The sequence below is a fragment of the Ailuropoda melanoleuca genome, chromosome 18, assembly GCF_002007445.2.
Source record: "Ailuropoda melanoleuca isolate Jingjing chromosome 18, ASM200744v2, whole genome shotgun sequence".
Classification (NCBI taxonomy): domain Eukaryota; kingdom Metazoa; phylum Chordata; class Mammalia; order Carnivora; family Ursidae; genus Ailuropoda; species Ailuropoda melanoleuca.
The window spans coordinates 842,950-861,249 of NC_048235.1; the positions used below are offsets into that span (position 1 = coordinate 842,950).

General features: G+C 40.8%; 1 protein-coding gene across 1 annotated transcript in view; it reads right to left on the reverse strand.

The window, feature by feature from the left end:
* CSMD1 (CUB and Sushi multiple domains 1) overlaps positions 1-18,300 on the reverse strand; it is a 1,986,149-nt gene that overhangs the window by 217,670 nt on the left and 1,750,179 nt on the right. Inside the window, exon 38 of the mRNA XM_034647758.1 lies at positions 11,149-11,253. Coding sequence (XP_034503649.1) covers positions 11,149-11,253 — 105 coding nt within the window. The remainder of the gene's footprint in view (positions 1-11,148; positions 11,254-18,300) is intronic.

Sequence of the window (18,300 nt, forward strand, 5' to 3'; positions counted from 1 at the left end):
TAGATTCAGTGAAAGTGAGCACTCCGAAACTAAATGGTCTACACAGTCACAATGAGGGTTCCATTAAAAAGGAAATCCAGGTCCTTGCCATTCTCAGAAATATGTAGATTCACATGGCAGATACTTCAATCATGTTTTTCCCCCATTTATGTGCAACCCCACATCATAAGAGTCAATGATAAGAAGAAAATTCTTGCTATGAAATAGGAGGTACAGCCTTTGCAACAGACATTCAGAGAAGAAAATCAACAGCACCAACCACTATCCCATGATGCAACAAAGACAACAGAAGAACTAAAAAGACCAAATGGCTTTCATTAGCAAACTTTATTCACTCCGCAACCTTTTAAGTGTTTTAATCATAAAATTAATAAAAATCAAACAAAACAGTGTGGATCTGTAAAAATTTAATTTGAATAAAAATCCCTTCCACCTCCCTATTGCTCATTCACACGAAAATAACAAGATATATTTTCACAACTCTGAATACGGTGGATGGTGTGATTGACTCTGTGAAGTCAGGACTTCACATCACACCATCTTGGCAAACAACACTCAAATCAGATGCATTTTTCAAGCCCAAACTCTAGGACCTTCTGATTTCCCCTTTATCTTGCTCTCTATGTCCATCCATGATGCCATCTGTTCTACCAACCATCTGCATCTCAAATCTTTGTCTCCCCCCGTATCCCCTCCTCCAAGAGCTATGCCCCCACTCCTGGCTGCTGCAAATCTGCTTGCCTGATGCAAATGCCCCTCTATTGTGGCCACCCCCCCCCCATACCACCTGGTCTCTACTCGACAGCTTAGTCTGTCTGAAGGATACATTAGCTGATGCTACTTCCCTGATGAGAACCTTTCAGTGACTTCCAATTACCCTCTGAAAAAATCTTGGGCTACAGGGTGCCGGGCAGTCTCCCACTTGCTCACTCTTGGATCTTACTTCTGCCTCTCCCCTGACTGTTCACACTGCTCCCTTGATTCTAGACTTTGGTTTTCTTCACTTTCATGAGTGTGCTAGGTGCTCTTCCACCAGCAGTCACCATGATAGTTTCCTTTAACTGTGATGCTTTCCCTTCTGTGTTTTTCTGTGGCCAGCTACTGCCTATTCTTCCCTCCTTCCTTCAAGAAACATTTTCAGTCTAAAACAGAGCACTGCACACCAGAACTCTGTTTATTTTCTCCCAGGTCCTTAGCACAATCTGTGACCACTACGGACACTCAGGTTTTCTCCGGTGTTATGCCCACCACTAGAATGCATTCTACCTAAGCAGAGACCACACCTGCTTGTCTCCTCACGACTCTGTCTTTGGAGCCTAGAGGACAGAACAGAGTATATAAGAGACGCTCGAATAATTCGTGATGAATCCTGGGATGCCCACCGTTTACTTTAGGAGGAACACGAATGAGTGGAGGGGGGAGCAATTATCCCCAGAGATGAAATTAAGGCAAACCTGCATGTTCTGTGAAAGCCACTCCAAATGGAGAGCCATCAAACACGAAAGTAATCTCAAATGAGTCACAAGGGCAGATGCACCAAATGACAGCTGTTAATTTGAAACCAGGCTCCTTTTCATGTGAGCAGCTCTCTGAGTCACAAGCAGCATGAGTAGCAGTGTAATTGATTTAATGAGTGATGACTCTCTCAGGCAGCAACCAGGAGGCCAGCTGACGAATACACGTTAAGCTAAGATGCACCTCTTAAAGAAGTGTGGGAACAGCAGGTGGCACTCCACAGATGTATTTTTTTTATGTTACCTTATTCACCATACAGTACATCCTTAGTTTTTGATGTAGTGTTCCATGATTCATTGTTTGTGTATAACACCCAGTGCTCCATGCAATACGTGTCCTCCTTAATACCCATCCCCAGGCTAGCCCATCCCCCCATCCCCCTCCCCTCTGAAATCCTGTTTGTTCCCCAGTGTCCATAGTCTCTCATAGATTGTCTCTCCCTCTGATTTCCCCCCTTCATTTTCCCCTTCCTTCTCCTAGTGTCCTCCCTGCTATTCCTTATGTTCCACATATAAGTGAAACCACATGATAATTGTCTTTCTCTGCTTGACTTACTTCACTTAGCTTAATCCCCTCCAGTTCCATCCATGTCGATTCAAATGGTGGGTATTAATTTTTCTGATGGCTGAGTAATATTCCATCGTGTATATGGACCACAACGTCTTTATCCATTTGTCTGTTGAATGCATCTCGGCTCCTTCCACAGTTTGGCTATTGTGGACAATGCTGCTATGAACATTGGGGTACATATGGCCCTTCTCTTCACTATGCCTGTATCTTTGGGGTAAATACCCAGTAGTGCAATTGCTCGGTCTTAGGGTAGCTCTATTTTTAACTTTCTGAGGAACATTCATACTGTTTTCCAGAGTGGCTGCATCAGTTTGCATTCCCACCAACAGTGTAAGAGGGTTTCCCTCTCTCCACATCCTTGCCAATATTTGTTTTTTCCTGCCTCATCAAGTTTTTAGGATAAGTCCTCAGTCCTATCCATTCCACCCCTGGCCCTTCACAAATGTAATGCCTGAGATTCCAAAGACTAAAGAGAAACTTGCTTTCAATCACGTATTTGTCAACTGAAGAACGATGAGATTAAGTCATTTATGCTGTACCTTTCACTTAAATGTAACACTTGTAAAAATGCTGAAGTATCACAGGTAGGAAGAAAGTGTTCACTTGTTATCAGTTTTGTGTTACATTCAACTCCAAATAAATCGAGTTCTGTCACCAAACCGAGTTATGGTAATGTTGGATGCCTGAAATAATCTAAGAGAGACTTCACATTTTCAGGAGGGTCTCTGGAATTCTCTGCGATATAAAATAAAAGCCAGGATTTATTATACAGTTGACCCTTGAACAACACAGGTTTGAACTGGGCAGGTCTACTTACATGAAGATTTTAAAAAATAAATACAGTATAGTACTGTAAATGTATATTTGCTTCCTGATGGTTTTTTAAATACCATTTTCTGTTCTCTAGCTTACTTTATTGTAACAATGTAGCATATGATACATATAAAGGCAAAACATGAATTAATCGTGTATGTGTTTGGTAAGGTTTCTGGTCAACTAGGCTATTTGTTAAGTATTGGGGGAGTCAAAGTGACATGTAGATTTTCAACTATTCCGGGGTTGGCACCCCTAACCTCTGCATTGTTCAAGGGTCAACTGTACTTGAAATGCTTCTGTGGTCCTTGGTCCAGTTAGGACTTAATAGAAAACAAGGAAGATGTGAATAATTATCAATTGATGTGACTTAAAACAATTTTAATAGGATTCAGGGAGGCATTCTTTGCTTGCCAAACTGAAAGTTAATCGAGGGTCTCAGGAGATTCTTTGAAATAAGAACATTTAGAAAAAAATTATGGATCAACAAGTGATCAATAAAGAAATAAACACAAAAAGGGGCTTAACATGAAGTGATTAAGAGGACAACTTCATTACGCCATTGATCAAGTACTGGTTTACACGATGTTCACTTGGTGGGAAGCAGTGAGCTCTAATCTCTGGGTACACAGAATGAAATCTCTGTAAACACACCCAGGGTTCCACTGAGGCTCTATCTTGTTCAATCTCTCATTTCCTGCAGTTTTACTCATGCCCATCATTCAAGTTGAGAATACTTATTACCATTAATATAATATTAAAGTGCCATTAAAACATAAGGATCCTTGTAATCACAGAGGGCTAATCGAAGTTGTCAATATCCAATTGTGATAGTATCCAACTAAAAATGCTTAGTACTTTCGATTCAAAAAGCTCAGTGCATTTGCCTGAATTTCAGTCTTTATTTAGATAGTTCTTTCTGAATTCCTGTTTTGAAACAGATACACAAAGGAAATAAAATATAGTACTTACTCACTGAAAAAAAGCATGAAGGAAATTAATGCACCTAACTATATTATGTTCTTCACGTAATGTTATAAGTCACATGACTGTGATGTACAGTTCACTTCTGCATTTTCTAGAAAACCGCTTTGAAGACAACTTCCCTTGCAAATTTTAAGTACATTTTAGAATACAGAACAAGGAAGGAATTTATCTCTTTTAAATTACTACATTTTCCTTTTTAAAAAGAAAATCATGCCAATAAATTCTATTTCCTTTTTGCTTGTATTGCCACAAATTCAAAGCTACATTTAATGCTGAACAATAGCAATTCTTTAATACTAGGTGGCCAGTAGATTCATACCTTCCTCTTTAGTCTGGTGGCTGTTTAAAATATTATTTCTTTATTAATTTCCTTCTTGTATACATATTTTTAAGTTGCATCAAATATCTGGAAAGCAGATAGGTCATTTTTTTAAAAAATAGACAATCTTATTTTATTTGTCTATGTATCTTTTGATGAGGTCTTATACATTCATGATTTGTTATCTTTTTTTTTTCACTCTACACTTAACTACCAATTATATAATACAGGAGTCACCTATGATAAGTTTTGAACTTGTTACATTTGAAATAATAATACTATATCAGAGTGCTCTAGAAAAAATAATGTTTAAAAACCATTGACGTCTGAACCAAATCAAGTAAATTGTAAAATATTATATATGTATTTTATAGTGGTAAATAATCATTTCAACTAATGACAATTAACACACTGAACTTGCAAGCATGCTAAACTGTGAGAAAAAAAATAAATCTCCATTTAATCCTGCCTTGTAAAGGAGAAACGTGCAATTCAAACAATGAAAGAGTTGCTATATTTACTTTTCTACAAATTTTCTTTGTTTTCCTCATATTGACTACAAACCACAGATTCAAACTCCAACCTTTTTTCAGAATAAATATATTCTGAATGTGTTACTGAAACGTTTTGGTCTTATTCTCCCCCTTCCTTTTATGTGAGGTTGTCATTGTCATCGCTTGTATGTTCCTGGTTCTGATCCATCCATGTAGTCTTCTCTGTCTGCGGGCCAGAGCCCTAGACATGGGACAATGGCTTCCACATTGGACCATGTCCATAGCTGGGCTACTATTTAAAGAAGAATAGCCTACTTTATATATTGTAAGATATCTGAAATTTATACTGCACAGTAGCTTCCCTGTCTTATTTGCCTCCTGGAGGCCAAATGTCATGTCTTAGAGACTCTAGAAATATTTTGTTAACTCCACTAGGTTTCCCATAGTGAGTTTTGATAGGAAAAAACCAAAACCAAACCAAACCAAATAAACAAACAAAAACCCCAAACCAAAAATAACTCCACAAACTCCTGAGAAAAACACTGAAATAAAAAAGCTTCTCCATATGCAATTATTTTGGTGCTGATTTGCCTGAGTGCCATGCATCAGCTCTCCAGAAGCTTGCATAATTGCAGCAGCCCTGCACTGGAGGGCAAGTTCACTTATGGGCTTATCACTTGCAACCTGGGACAGATGTGTTCGCTGGGGTGTTGTATGGTTCACTACAGAATTAGAAATTAAATATCTTCCAATTTAGCAAGATAGAAATACATATAAGCTGAGTCACAATAATGGTCTCATTTACACAGAAGAATTTTTTTAAAGGCTCATTTATTTATTAGAGAGAGAGAGAGAGAGTGAGAGAGAATGTGCTTGTGCACGACTAGGGGGAAGGGCAGAGGGAAAGGGAATCTTTAAGCAGACTCTACCTATGTCCAGTGTGGACTCTGATGCAGGGCTTGATCTCACGACCCTGAGATCATGACCTGAGCTGAAATCAAGAATTAGAATCTTAACTGACTGAGCCACTCAGGTGCCCCTTAATAGAGATTTTAATAATGAAAAATAGGATTATTAGGTAAGCACAGGTATATGTAAAAATCAGGATAAACAGTTTCTATTCAAGAAATTGCTAAATGAGGAACAGTTCTAAATTAGGTGGGCTTACTCTGGTAATAATATATTTGCAATGTAAATATATATTAAATTCTATAATTTATCCGTAAATATCTCCGAATTTTTTCATAGTTCTGTTGAATCCTATATTACTACATTACAATTATGTGTGTGCTACATGGACGATGGACATAGATAATTTCTTTTAAAAATGAGCATTCAAGAAAAGCTTCTCCATGGTTAACCTAAAAAAAATGATTTTGGCATTTATGTATTTATCTTTGAATGAGGGGAAACCCATAAAACGATTTTCACTTTTGCACGGGATATAGAAATTTGAAAAGTACAACATTACTTTCTGTTTAACATTGAGAAACATCGAAAAAAATGAGAAAAATCTAAACTGTAAAGTCATAACTTTTCTTGAACTCATCAAAGAGATGAGGTTGCAGGTACTTAGCTAACAGCAATTTCAAAGAAGAATAAGCCCGTTCCCGGAGATACAGGACATGGAAACCATGTCTGTGACAGAATACAGGACAAAGACGTCCAACACTCAGACTTAGGAAAGAACAAAACAAACCAGGTAACCTCTTGGCAAAGTACCAAAGATCAGGCTCAGGGCTCAAACAGCTCAAGGACCCAGACAGAGCGGAGTCTGTCCTTCCTTCCACGGGTGATGTAAAGAAATGTTGGAGGCACAGCGGGAGCCTGGAGGAAGCTCCTCCCCAGGCAGTGTTTCTATGGAGAGAAAGGCATGAAATATCACATGCTTCCCTGATCCCATCACTTGTGGGCAATGAAAGTGTTAAACTCCCAGGGAAGGGGCAGCAAAATCTGTAACCTCCAGGGTGTAGGCAAAGAGGCACTGTAGCTTGAAGAAGGGCAGATGAGAAAAGAAGATCTGTATCCAGGTGTGGCAGGAAAACCTGCACAAGCTTATTGTCCTCTACAGATTCCAAGATTATGGTCGCCTAGCACTGGGGCCAGGCAGGAAGTTCCCCCTGAAGACTGACGACAGGTAGAATTTGAAGGCCTTGAGAGGGAGGGTGGGGATGCTGGGCACGCATCACCCCCAAGTGCAGACTCTCGGGGTCTGGCGTTGGCTGGAAGAGAACGGCAGCCCAGCCCTGAGGCTGGCATGAGCCCAGAACAGAGTGACAGGTAATGACAGTCTACTACTGGGGAGGAAGAGAGTTTGGAGGGAGATCACGCCTTCTGAAAATGTGTTTAGGGATGCCTGGAAACCAAGTGGAGCACGTACAGCGAGGAAAATCTCTGGAACTCAGCACATGGCGTTGATGGCTCACCACTGGGGGAGCACTGAAAGCAACCAGAGCAACAGGACTCACACCAGCTCACCCAGAGGGACTCGGTAGCCTACCAGCAGTGGTGTGCCCATTCCCAGGCATACGTATTATGAAAAGTAGCCTCCACCATTCTACTCAAGGTGTCCAGGTTTAGGGAAGCCTTTTGAGACACACAAAAAAAAGGCCAGAAAAAGCAACCCTTTGTCCAGAGATAAAGACAAAGCCAGATACAGAACAGACCCCCAGGATGGAGATATTAGACAGGGATATTAAACTAACTATGAAAAATCTGTTAAAGAATCTGGGGAGACAGGTGTCACACATGAAGAGATGGAGTAACGACTGTGGAGAGATGATAATTATAGAAAAAGTCAAATGAAAATTCTAGTGGGGGGGACCCGCAATATCAGAGATGAAGAACTCTTCTAATGGGCTCAGTAGTCGATGTGACACCACTGGAAAAGGACTCAGTGAATCTGAAGAAGGGTTAATAGCAATCAAACAAACCAGAACACAAGGAGAAAAGAGTAAATAGAACTGAAGTGAGCACCAAGAAGTGTGAAATAATGTCACATAGTCTAACGTACATGTAATTGGAGTCCCAGAAGAAGCCAAAAGAGATGGGGCAAAGTCAATATTTGGGATGGCAATGCGGCCGAGATTTGTTTGTAACTAGCAGAAGATGTCAGGGCATAGATCCAAGAACATCAAGTATGTCAGGAGGAATACTGAGCGTGCACATATAGGCACCCCCAGACACATCATAATTAACCTGATGAAAATAAAACATAAAGATAAAAATGTTGCAGCAAGCTGGAGAAAAGGGACACACGTCTACAGATATAGGAAATAGCAGGTTACTTCTTATCATCAGCTAAGAAGTGAGAAGACAAGGGAGTGATATCTAACATACTGAAAAGGAAGAAACTTTTAACCCAGACTTCTTTTTTTTTTTTTAATTTTATTTATTTATTTGACAGAGATAGAGACAGCCAGCGAGAGAGGGAACACAAGCGGGGAGTGGGAGAGGATGAAGCAGGCTCCCAGCGGAGGAGCCTGATGTGGGGCTCGATCCCGGAACTCCAGGATCACGCCCTGAGCTGAAGGCAGACACTTAACGACTGCGCCACCCAGGCGCCCCTTAACCCAGACTTCTGTACCTGGCAAAATATCTTTCAAAAAAGGGGGAAATAATAACTTTTTAAAAAAAAAAAAAAAAAAAGCAAAAGCTGGGAGAATTCATTGTCAGCAGACCTGCACTATAAGAAAGGCAAAAGAAAGGTCCTCCGACAGAAACTTGGATTGACCCTGAGACATAAAGAGCTCCAAGGATGACGAAAGCAAAGGTAAATATATTTATTCTCCTTATTTTCTATTTCTAAAAGATCACTGTTGTAGTAAAGTAGTCGAAATATAAAAACCAAAAATAGTACAAATGTTTTGTGGGCTTTATAGCATGTAAAAATAAAATGTAAGACAACGAATAACATAAGGGATGGAAAGCAGATATTAGAAATATAGGCTCGTAAGTCTCTTTTACACAAAATGACATAATATCATTTGAAGGTAAGCTGTGCTAAAATACTGAAGATGTATTTTTTAAACTCTAGACAGATAATTACATTTTTAAAGAGTTCTATCTAATCAGCCCATTGTGGAGATAAATTGAAGCAATAAAAATATTCAGTTAAACCAAAAGCTGGCAGGAAAAGAGGGGAGAATCAATAAAATACAAATAAGACAAAGTTTCCAATAGGGCATATGGCTTCAATCTTATTAACTCTTCTCCTACCAATAGGCCCTGGTTTATTGATATATTGATACGTACGGCTTATATATATCAATAAACAATAGATATTCCTCTATATAAAACATCCGCTGCTCTTTTCGTGCTGAGTTCAAGGATAGCTGCTGCCGTATTTCCTAGGAGCAAGTTCATATGCTACATACACTTCGGGCAGATTTTGTAATTTCCAGGGTCAACCAGTATCATTATTGTCTACATACATCTTTAAAGTTTCATTATATTTGTTTATTTGTTTTGTTCTGTTTGGGTAGTTTTTCTGAAGAAAAGAGCCCAGAGCAAGGATAACAGCTATGTCCCACTGTGTAACTGTGTCAAACTTCCCATCCAGATAAGGGTCAGTAGCAGTGTGACTACAGCCTATGTTCTTCCTGCTTTAAGCACTGGGCATACCTCCACTCTAGGGCTTTCTGAGGACAAGTGAGTAAGTAGCTGTAACGTGTTTAGAGCAGGACATGGCACAGAGTGTGTGTTTTCATCGTTTTTCTTATTATTTCATGGATATCATTTTTCGTGACAAATCTGAATTTAGAAGCTGACAGATCCACAGTACATATTTTAAGGTAGATGGAAAAATACATCAACAGATTAAAAATATGAGACAATCTTTTAGCAGCTTAATGCAAGAGTCCTTATACTGTTTGATATTGGCCTTAATGAGATTAATTCTACAAACCCTCTCTATGCCCTGTATTTTAAACTCTGGCTCAAGGAATTAGAACAGAGAAATGAGTGCCTCTAAATACACAGGAGGTTTGGAGGACAGGAATGACAAGGGAGGGATCAGAATGGCATTAGCATCAGAAAACAATCACTCAGAACAAAGGTTAGCAAATGAAAATGCAGCCTTATGTTTGGGCAACTAAAAAATAAATACATTAAGCAACTAAACAAGGGCGTGAATTTTTAAACAAGATTCATTTGGGTGAGAAATGTCGAAGTCTTTCTTTTTTAATGAAGTATATTGGTTGGGAATAAAGTCGAAAGTAGATAATTATATTGTTGCAGCTGTAATTGTACATAATAGTAACCGAGGACTAATTATTTTACTAGCACCTCTTTTTATAAGAAGTGAGTGAAAAGCCCAAATCTGCAAGATGAGTTTGAGGGAAAGATAGAAGAGCATTCATCAGTTCTAACATTGCTAAAAGTATTAGTGAATTTATTAACACTATCATAAATACGGGTGATAGTTTCCTATCTACAAATGTTCACTAAATGTATCAAAGTAGCAGATTTTTTGCAGACATTTCCTACATAAATGACATCCACAGCATCATTTTACACTGTCACCAAAGTAGTCCTATTCAAATAAACTTGCATACAAATGCCCGTAATAAGTACAGGAATTGAACTGGAATGGGAAACAGCCTGTGGTTTGAGTCTGGTTCAGAATACTTATCATCAGCTGGAAATCTGGCCTTTCAAAAACAGGCATGCGTTTACATCTCAGCAAACTGTTTATCTCCATTCAAAAGATCACTTATTAAAGCTTATCCATGTATTTGCTTATTTGCAACTGCTTATTAAAGAAGATGAATATCAACATGAAGCATTTTTAGTGCTTGAAAACACATCCTAAAATAAACCTGACTCTCATTGGAAATTCTTATTTCATTTTTACAAGGTTTACCTGCGTAATCAAATGCCAAAGAAGATTTGTGAATCTGACCTTTGTCAACCCATTTATCAGACCATGAACTCATTTGCACATTCATTTTTAAAAGGTTAGGGTCTCCTTCGCGATACCTTCTTCCAATTAAAATGAGTAATACACAAAGTGGCAAGCGCGGTGCTGCTCCGTACTAGCCCTGTGCGAACAGCCTCAGAGTCTAGAAGTGGAAAAGCCTCATGGCCATGATCTGTTTGGAAATTATGATTTTCTAGGTTTCGGGATGTTAATGTGAACGTTTGCTATCACTCACAAGAAAAACAGGAATCGTACACATCATTACGCTTTGTGCTTTTTAACAATTATTCCAGATACGAACATCTGCATCTATCCAATGATTCCAGATCCTAACATCTGCATGTCTTCATTCATTTGCTTTTTACAGTATCTATTTCATAGAGAGAGATTTTGTATGACCCACTTTCATGCAACTGCTAGTTTTAGAACAATACTGTTTTCCTAAGTAATAAGGGCATGAACTTATGTTTCCATTCAGAAAAGTACTCAGTATAACAATGGAAGCTGGATGCAGAAAGAGTTGACCTTACTTTTGTATTCCAGGTGAAAGCCAGCAGCTGCCACACTAATATCAGACTGGAAATGCAGGTAGAGCTGGTTGGAGGTGCTGTTCAGAAGGGCTGGGACTGTGGTTCCTGCAGGAGACATGGAGTAGAACAGTAACATGACAAATGCATTCACTTTTCCCTCTATAAAATAGTTGCGGGTATCTGTTTTGGTTTGCAAATCCCTACGGTCTGATAGCCGCCCATGTCATCTGGGAATTGGCTTCAGTCCTTTTGTGCTTTGAGCCTTTCTCTTGTTCTCCTACTATAGTTACACATTTTCTCTGCTCTTCTCAAGCTGATGTGGCATCTATGGTATCAGGGTATGAACCCACAAATTCTTGTATCTTACCATGCATTGGCTTTTCACATTGCATTCTTTTTTTTTAAGATTATATTTATTTATCTGGGACAGAGAAAGTGCGTGCACAAGTGTGGAGGAGGGGCAGAGGGAGAGGGAGAAGATACTCCCCACTAAGCAGGGAGCACCACCAGGACTCAGGGCTAGATCCCAGGATCCTGAGATTATGACCGTGACCTTAGGCAGATGTTTAACCTACTGAGCCATCCAGGCACCCCTCACATTGCATTTTCTCTCTCTCTCTCTCTTTTTTTTTTTAAGATTTTATTTATTCATTTGAGAGAGAGACAGACAGACAGAGAGCATGAGCAGGAGAGAGAGGCAGAGGGAGAGGAGAGGCAGACTCCCTGTTGAGCTGGGAGCCCAGATCACGCCTGAGCTGAAGGCAGAAGCTTAACCATCTGAGCCACCCGGGTGCCCTTCACATTGCATTCTTTTAACGACACAAACATTTTGTTTGTTTGTTTTGTTTTGACTTGAACAAAGAAGGGACAAAACTTAAATGAGCAAGGCTTATGGAAGTCATGGGGGAGGCAGTCAGCCTGGGTGCACTGATTCAATATATTATTGATAAAATAATGCTTTTGACTACGTATTCTCTCTTCCATCCTTACGTGAACCATGCTGGATAATGTTCCCATTAAGATCAGCAAATGATTCCAACCTAGCACGTGTGGAAAAGAAGAAGGAAGGTTTATGACAATTAATGCTTTCTTTACTTAAAATGTTCTGCCCTGTGTTGTGACAACCAACAAGTCAGCGGGAGATGTGTAGACGTCAAGGGCAAGAGTGACAAAGACACTGTGATACTGGAGGGGGCTGAGGAAGAGAAAAATGTCCACCAATCAGAAGTTTAAAGTATTCTGGTAGGAGCTATTACATATGTGAAATGATAAGCAACTTTAAATCCCGTTTTCTGCTAGCACACATGCTCGCTGCTCCCCACAAGGGCTCGCTCTCTCTAGTGCGTACTTAGCACTCACGAGAGTCAAGAAAACACCTGTTGTGTCCAGCTCATCAAGGTGCGAGCAAATTACTAGAGCAAGTTATGCTGAAAATAACCCTATTGTGTAAAGAAAGATTATTTTAAATAGAAGAATAAGGAGATGAATTCATAATTATCCAAGACAGATGAACATTATCGGAAAGGTAGAATTGTCCATCATCCCTCTCTCTCCACTTCAGTGATCCCAGTGCCCTCCACCAGCTTCGAGTCAAGGCTTCCGGTACAGAGTCCAGCTGGCCTCACGTCACCAGGTGTCTGAAGGCCATTTGAAGACGACGTGGGCAAAGCCTAACTCATAATCCAAGCCTGTAAACCCTGGCCAGCCTCCTGCGTTCCCTGTGTCAGTCAACACTCTTGGCATCCCCTCCTGACCCCCATCAGAGGCTCCCTTCTCTCTGTGACCTCACATTGCTCTGCCACCTGCCAACGGGCCCCACCTAGCCAGGCTCTCCCGGTCCCTTCACCACCATCACCCCAGTGCCAGCCACCAGTACCTGTGAGCTCGAGGAGGGCAACCCTCTCTCGACCTGTTTTCTGAATCTACTATTGCCTTCAAACAGTTCATTCTCTATTCGGGAGTTGGAAGAAATTTTTTCTGTTTTGGTTTTTTGTTTTTTTAAATGAATTTGTGATTATTTCCTACTAAAACTTACACGGATTCTTGACCATCTTAGGATGGAATTTCAGCCTCCTTGATTTGGCCTAAAGACCTTGCATGATCTAACCATTGCCTGTATTTCCAGCCTCTTGCTGCCCTCTTTTTCCTAACTCATGTTTCCTATTTAGGTGTGCCATAGTTTTAGCCTGAGATGCTCCTTCCCTTCTCTTCTGATCCATTTTACCTTCTTTTTTATATTCAATTATAATTAACATACAGTGTTTTATTCGTTTCAGGCGTACAATATAATGATTCAATACTTCTATGCATTACTCAGTGCTCCTCACAAGTGTGCTCTTAATCCCCATCATCTATTTCCCATCCCCCCACCCACCTCCCCTCTGGTGACCTCCAGAGTGTTCTCTAGAGTTAACAGGCTGTTTTTTCTTTGTCTCTCTCTCTTTTTAAATTTGTTCATCTGTTTTGTTTCTTAAATTACACACATGACTGAAATTATATAGTATTTGTCTTTCTCTGACTGACTTATTTCATGTAGCATAATACCCACTAGTTCCAGCCATGTTGTTGCAAATAGCAAAATTTCATTTTTTCTTGTGGCTGAATAATATTCCTATATATATATTATATATTTTATATATATATATATAATATATATATATATAAATCTCCTTCCTATACTTAGTTTGCTTCCATATCTCGGCTGTTGTAAACAATGCTGCCATAAACACAGGTTGTAGAGGATATGGAGAAAGGGGAGCCCTCCTACACTCTTGGTGGGAATGCAAGCTGGTGCAGCCACTCTGGAAAAGAGTATGGAGGTTCCTCAAAAATTAAAAATAGAACTAACGCAATCCAGTAATTATTCCTACTTATTCCTACTCCTTCAACAATCTCCCCTCCCTTCTCACACTAAGTCACTCTCTTACTCACGCAGTAAACACGTCTTCACCAGCTTGATACACCTATCACACGCCTCACCAGACATACCAGTTATCTCCTGGCTACATGCCAAGCGGAGCTTCCCCTGATCAACACAGAGCCTCAAGGTCTGCACTTCATTCAGTACCTGCAGACGAGAAGCAGAGCGGCCCATCACATGAGCCAGGGAGCCACGGAAGCTTCCGTCAAGCATCTGCACTGAAGCCCACAGCTGCCGTTGCTCTCGGCTCTTGCCTGGGCTGATGAAATGAGCATCAGCTGACCTCCCAAACCCTCATCTGCCTTCTTCCCACACAGTCCACATTCTGCACACAAAACCGTCTTCTCACAAACGAGTAATGCTTATACATTTCATTTCCGGACATGGCTGAAAGACACATCTTTCATTGACATTTTTTTTTTTTATTTTTTAAAGATTTTATTTTATTTGACAGAGATAGAGACAGCCAGCGAGAGAGGGAACACAAGCAGGGGGAGTGGGAGAGGAAGAAGCAGGCTCATAGCAGAGGAGCCTGATGTGGGGCTTGATCCCATAACGCCGGGATCACGCCCTGAGCCGAAGGCAGACGCTTAACCGCTGTGCCACCCAGGCGCCCCTTCATTGACATTTTAAAGCTACTTCATCGTGCTCTGAGGGCTCATCCTGTAGAGCTGGGGAAATTCAGTCCCTATCTTGACTGGGGATCCCTTCCCTGCTCAAAGGGAGTAAACAGCCCCAACATTCAGGCCTTCTGTTCTTCACGTCACATCTGCTCATCCCCAAGCTCACATGGTCCCTTGGATTCCAGCAGCTCTAAGGTCCAGTGCTCACCTTTGGCAGGCTGCTTTCTGCCTTTCTCAGTTCATCAGGCCCCCATGCCCCACCATCCTGCTGCTTCTTTGCAGCCCTGGGAACGATTCCACCATGATATGAGTCTGCGGAAAACTTCCAGGCCTCTAGAGCTTCTCACCTTCCTTCTGGTCATGTCAGCTGTTTCAACCCTGAGCCTTGCCATCCTCTCTACTTTCAGCAGCTGCGGTTTCTGCAAGTCCGGAGCCAGGAGGGGCTTCAACAGTGGTAGGCATGTTCTGCCTGAGGCCAAGCCAAGTGCAAGACCAGGATCTCTCCTGGCATGAAGTCGGGAATACCAGTGGAGGGAGGCAGAAATAACACCCCGATAAAACAGCCTGTCATAAATGCAAATGAGTGTGTTGACTCCATTCTGCAAATACATTAAGGACTTTTTGTTGACCTTGGATTAGCATCAAGAGACTTTCACTGGATTTACAAAGGTTCACCCTCAGACAGAGCATGCGCCATGGCATCTTTAGTCAATCAATATCCAAACCATTACTGGACTGTGCTGGAAGGAGGAGAGTGAGAAATGGAAAGAAAAATACTGTGCACACTCCTTGTTGACTGTGTATACCCATGCACGTGGGTGGGTAAATTCTGCTGGAAGTTGGAGTCCCTGACAGATGTGGGGTCTATGCCCCAAAGCACCTTCCTGCCTGTCAAGAGAGTCTGGCTCTGAGAGGTGAAGTCTTTTCAGGCCTGAAGCACGAGTGCACAATTCACTCTAAGAACACTGCAATGGTGTGTTGAACGATAAACACTTAGCAGATGTCTGAAGGTTTAACTCTGGTGTTGTTTGACCTTGGTTTGAGACAGACAGGCAGACACATAAATTGTTTTTAAACTGTAAGCCTATCCCTGCTGGTTAGCACAAATGTGTAAAGAGAGACTATTGGTGAAACTACCTAGTAACTAACAGAGTACAGATAGGGGATGTTGCACCGAGAGTACCCTAGACTATTTCCAAAAGGAGAAATAATTTTTTTGAGGAACACTGGCTTCCCTCCCCCCAAAGAGGGCAAGCACAGGGTCTCTGACAGGAACTTAGGAGGAGGAGGGAGGAGGCCAGGAAGTGCAGGGAAAGTCCACTGCACCCACTAGTTGGCCCAACTCAAGAGACATTCACCAAAAACACCAATTTTTACCCACTTTTGTTCCTTGTGTATGATGTTTGCTGTCTTCTCACTCTGGTATTATTTTTGTAATTAAAAAAATTTTCAGCGGTTCTCCAACTTTCTAAATTTTCGATGCCTGTGTAGTTAACACACAGTGTTACACTAGTTTCAGGTGTACAAGATAGTGACTCAACAATCCCATACCTTACTCAGCGCTCAACACACAAGGGTTTTAGGATACGTTCTGTCCACACAAGCACAATTGTAGATTTAGATGATGTTTGCAGGACGGATAATGTCACAACAGAGCTAACTCATCTAACCGAATCCGCTCTCATGACAGCATCTGCATTACTCGTTGCCTGGCTTTACCTGTAATTCTGGGTAATCAACGACTTTCCGTTGCATTACTCTGTTCCATTAATTAAAACTCTTTTAATGCAGCACTGCCCTTCCTCGCTTCCCACCCATCAATCTTCTACCAAAGACTAGACAACAACACAGCTACCATGTCCTCCATAAACAGCATCCTGGCCACTCGCGTCTGTAGTGACACAGCTTTTCTCTGAATGCACACGTAGGACAATACTCTCTACAGCCCTACATGCCCGGTTCCATGGCGCTCTTTGGAAGATGAGACCCTAACTTACACTTTTGAAAATCTGTTTCACAGCCTCCGTTCCTCACGTCTGCACATATGGGGATCCACTGCACATTGTCAGACTTTTTTTGTCTGTTCATCTTCAGTGGACCGGGTTACAGTGGGGTCAGAAAACCCACGTCCACCCCTGACTCTGATACAGATTAGCTCTGTCACTGAAAACATTTTAACATGTTCCAATTCTAGAAAGTGAAGAAGATATTAAGCCCCATACCTGTGAGTAATTCATGATCGTGTATGGGACAATGCTTTGCGAATCACGTTCCTTCTAAACGTTATTGCTAATTTCAGCAATTCATGAAGGACGTCCTATTTGTACCTCTATCATGAGAGATAATCACTTGCTCTTCTGCAGAAGCTGCTGAATCTTGACGCCTCAGGTGACACACAACACACACAGGTGCCAATTAGCTGGAGAGGCCTGGGAACATGCTGTGCAGGGAACACCTGGCCCCAGCTGGAGAGAGGGCATGTCGCACCTGCCCCGTGGTGAGCCGCCCCTGGGGCTCCTCTTGCAGTGGGCCAGCAGAAGACACAAAACACAGCTGGGAGACTTTTTTTAAAGTGTTGCCACAGGCAGTATATTTTTGATCACATTGTTTTACTGTGACCTAGATAGAGCAACACTTAACAAAGAAAACAGAAAGGATATTGTTGCCCCTTCGAATCCTACCATCAGCACAGATATTTACTTCCCCTTAATACTGATTGTCAGCTACAAATTGGTATGAATTTTGATCTATTCTATTCATTTATAATTTATAACCAAATAATTTTAGATGGCTTACAACATAAGCCCTACATACACAGGCTGTTCAAACAGAAATAAAAAATCTAAAAAACTTGAATGTATTCAAGAAGTCAGTCGATTGTTTTTCCTGAATTATGTACCTCTAACAACTTCTCATGCTTGTTTGTGCTCAACCATTAGCTTTCAAAATGGGTTCAATATTATTTTATAGATATTTTTAAAAGTACCATAGAAACAGAAAAAGTTTAAATGCTGATTACGTTTTTTAAAATACCCAAATTTTATGGCTGATTTGTCATTTTTTCCATAAAAAGTTTTGAAAAATCTCCTCTGTTAAAACATTTCAAATAATTTCTACCTTTAAAAAGGCGCAAAAATAGTACAAAAGCTCCCACATACTCTCTCTCTACACATTACGCAATAATTGTGTCTATCTCTACCTCTAATTCATATGTGTGCATATGTAAAATTATTTTATCCTAAACCATTTATGAGCAGGTTGCAAATATGACGGCCCATTTCTTGTAAAAATTCAGCATGCGTTCCTTACAACACAACATTGCAAATTCCAAAAAACTGACATAGCTGCCACAGTTTATGACGCATAACTGCAACACACAGATCTCATTTGATTTCCGAGGATCTCCACTAATGGCTCTCACAGCGAAGAATTCTGTCTGTGATCACTCAACGCATTCAGTCTTCGGTTCTCTTCATTTTCCTCCATCAGGAAGGGTTTCTTAGTCTTTCCGATGCCTTCCTCAACTTGATACTTTTGAAAAATACAAGCACTTTTCTTTGTGTGGAATATTTTTCAACTTGAGTTTGACAGTCTTCGCGATTATATTCA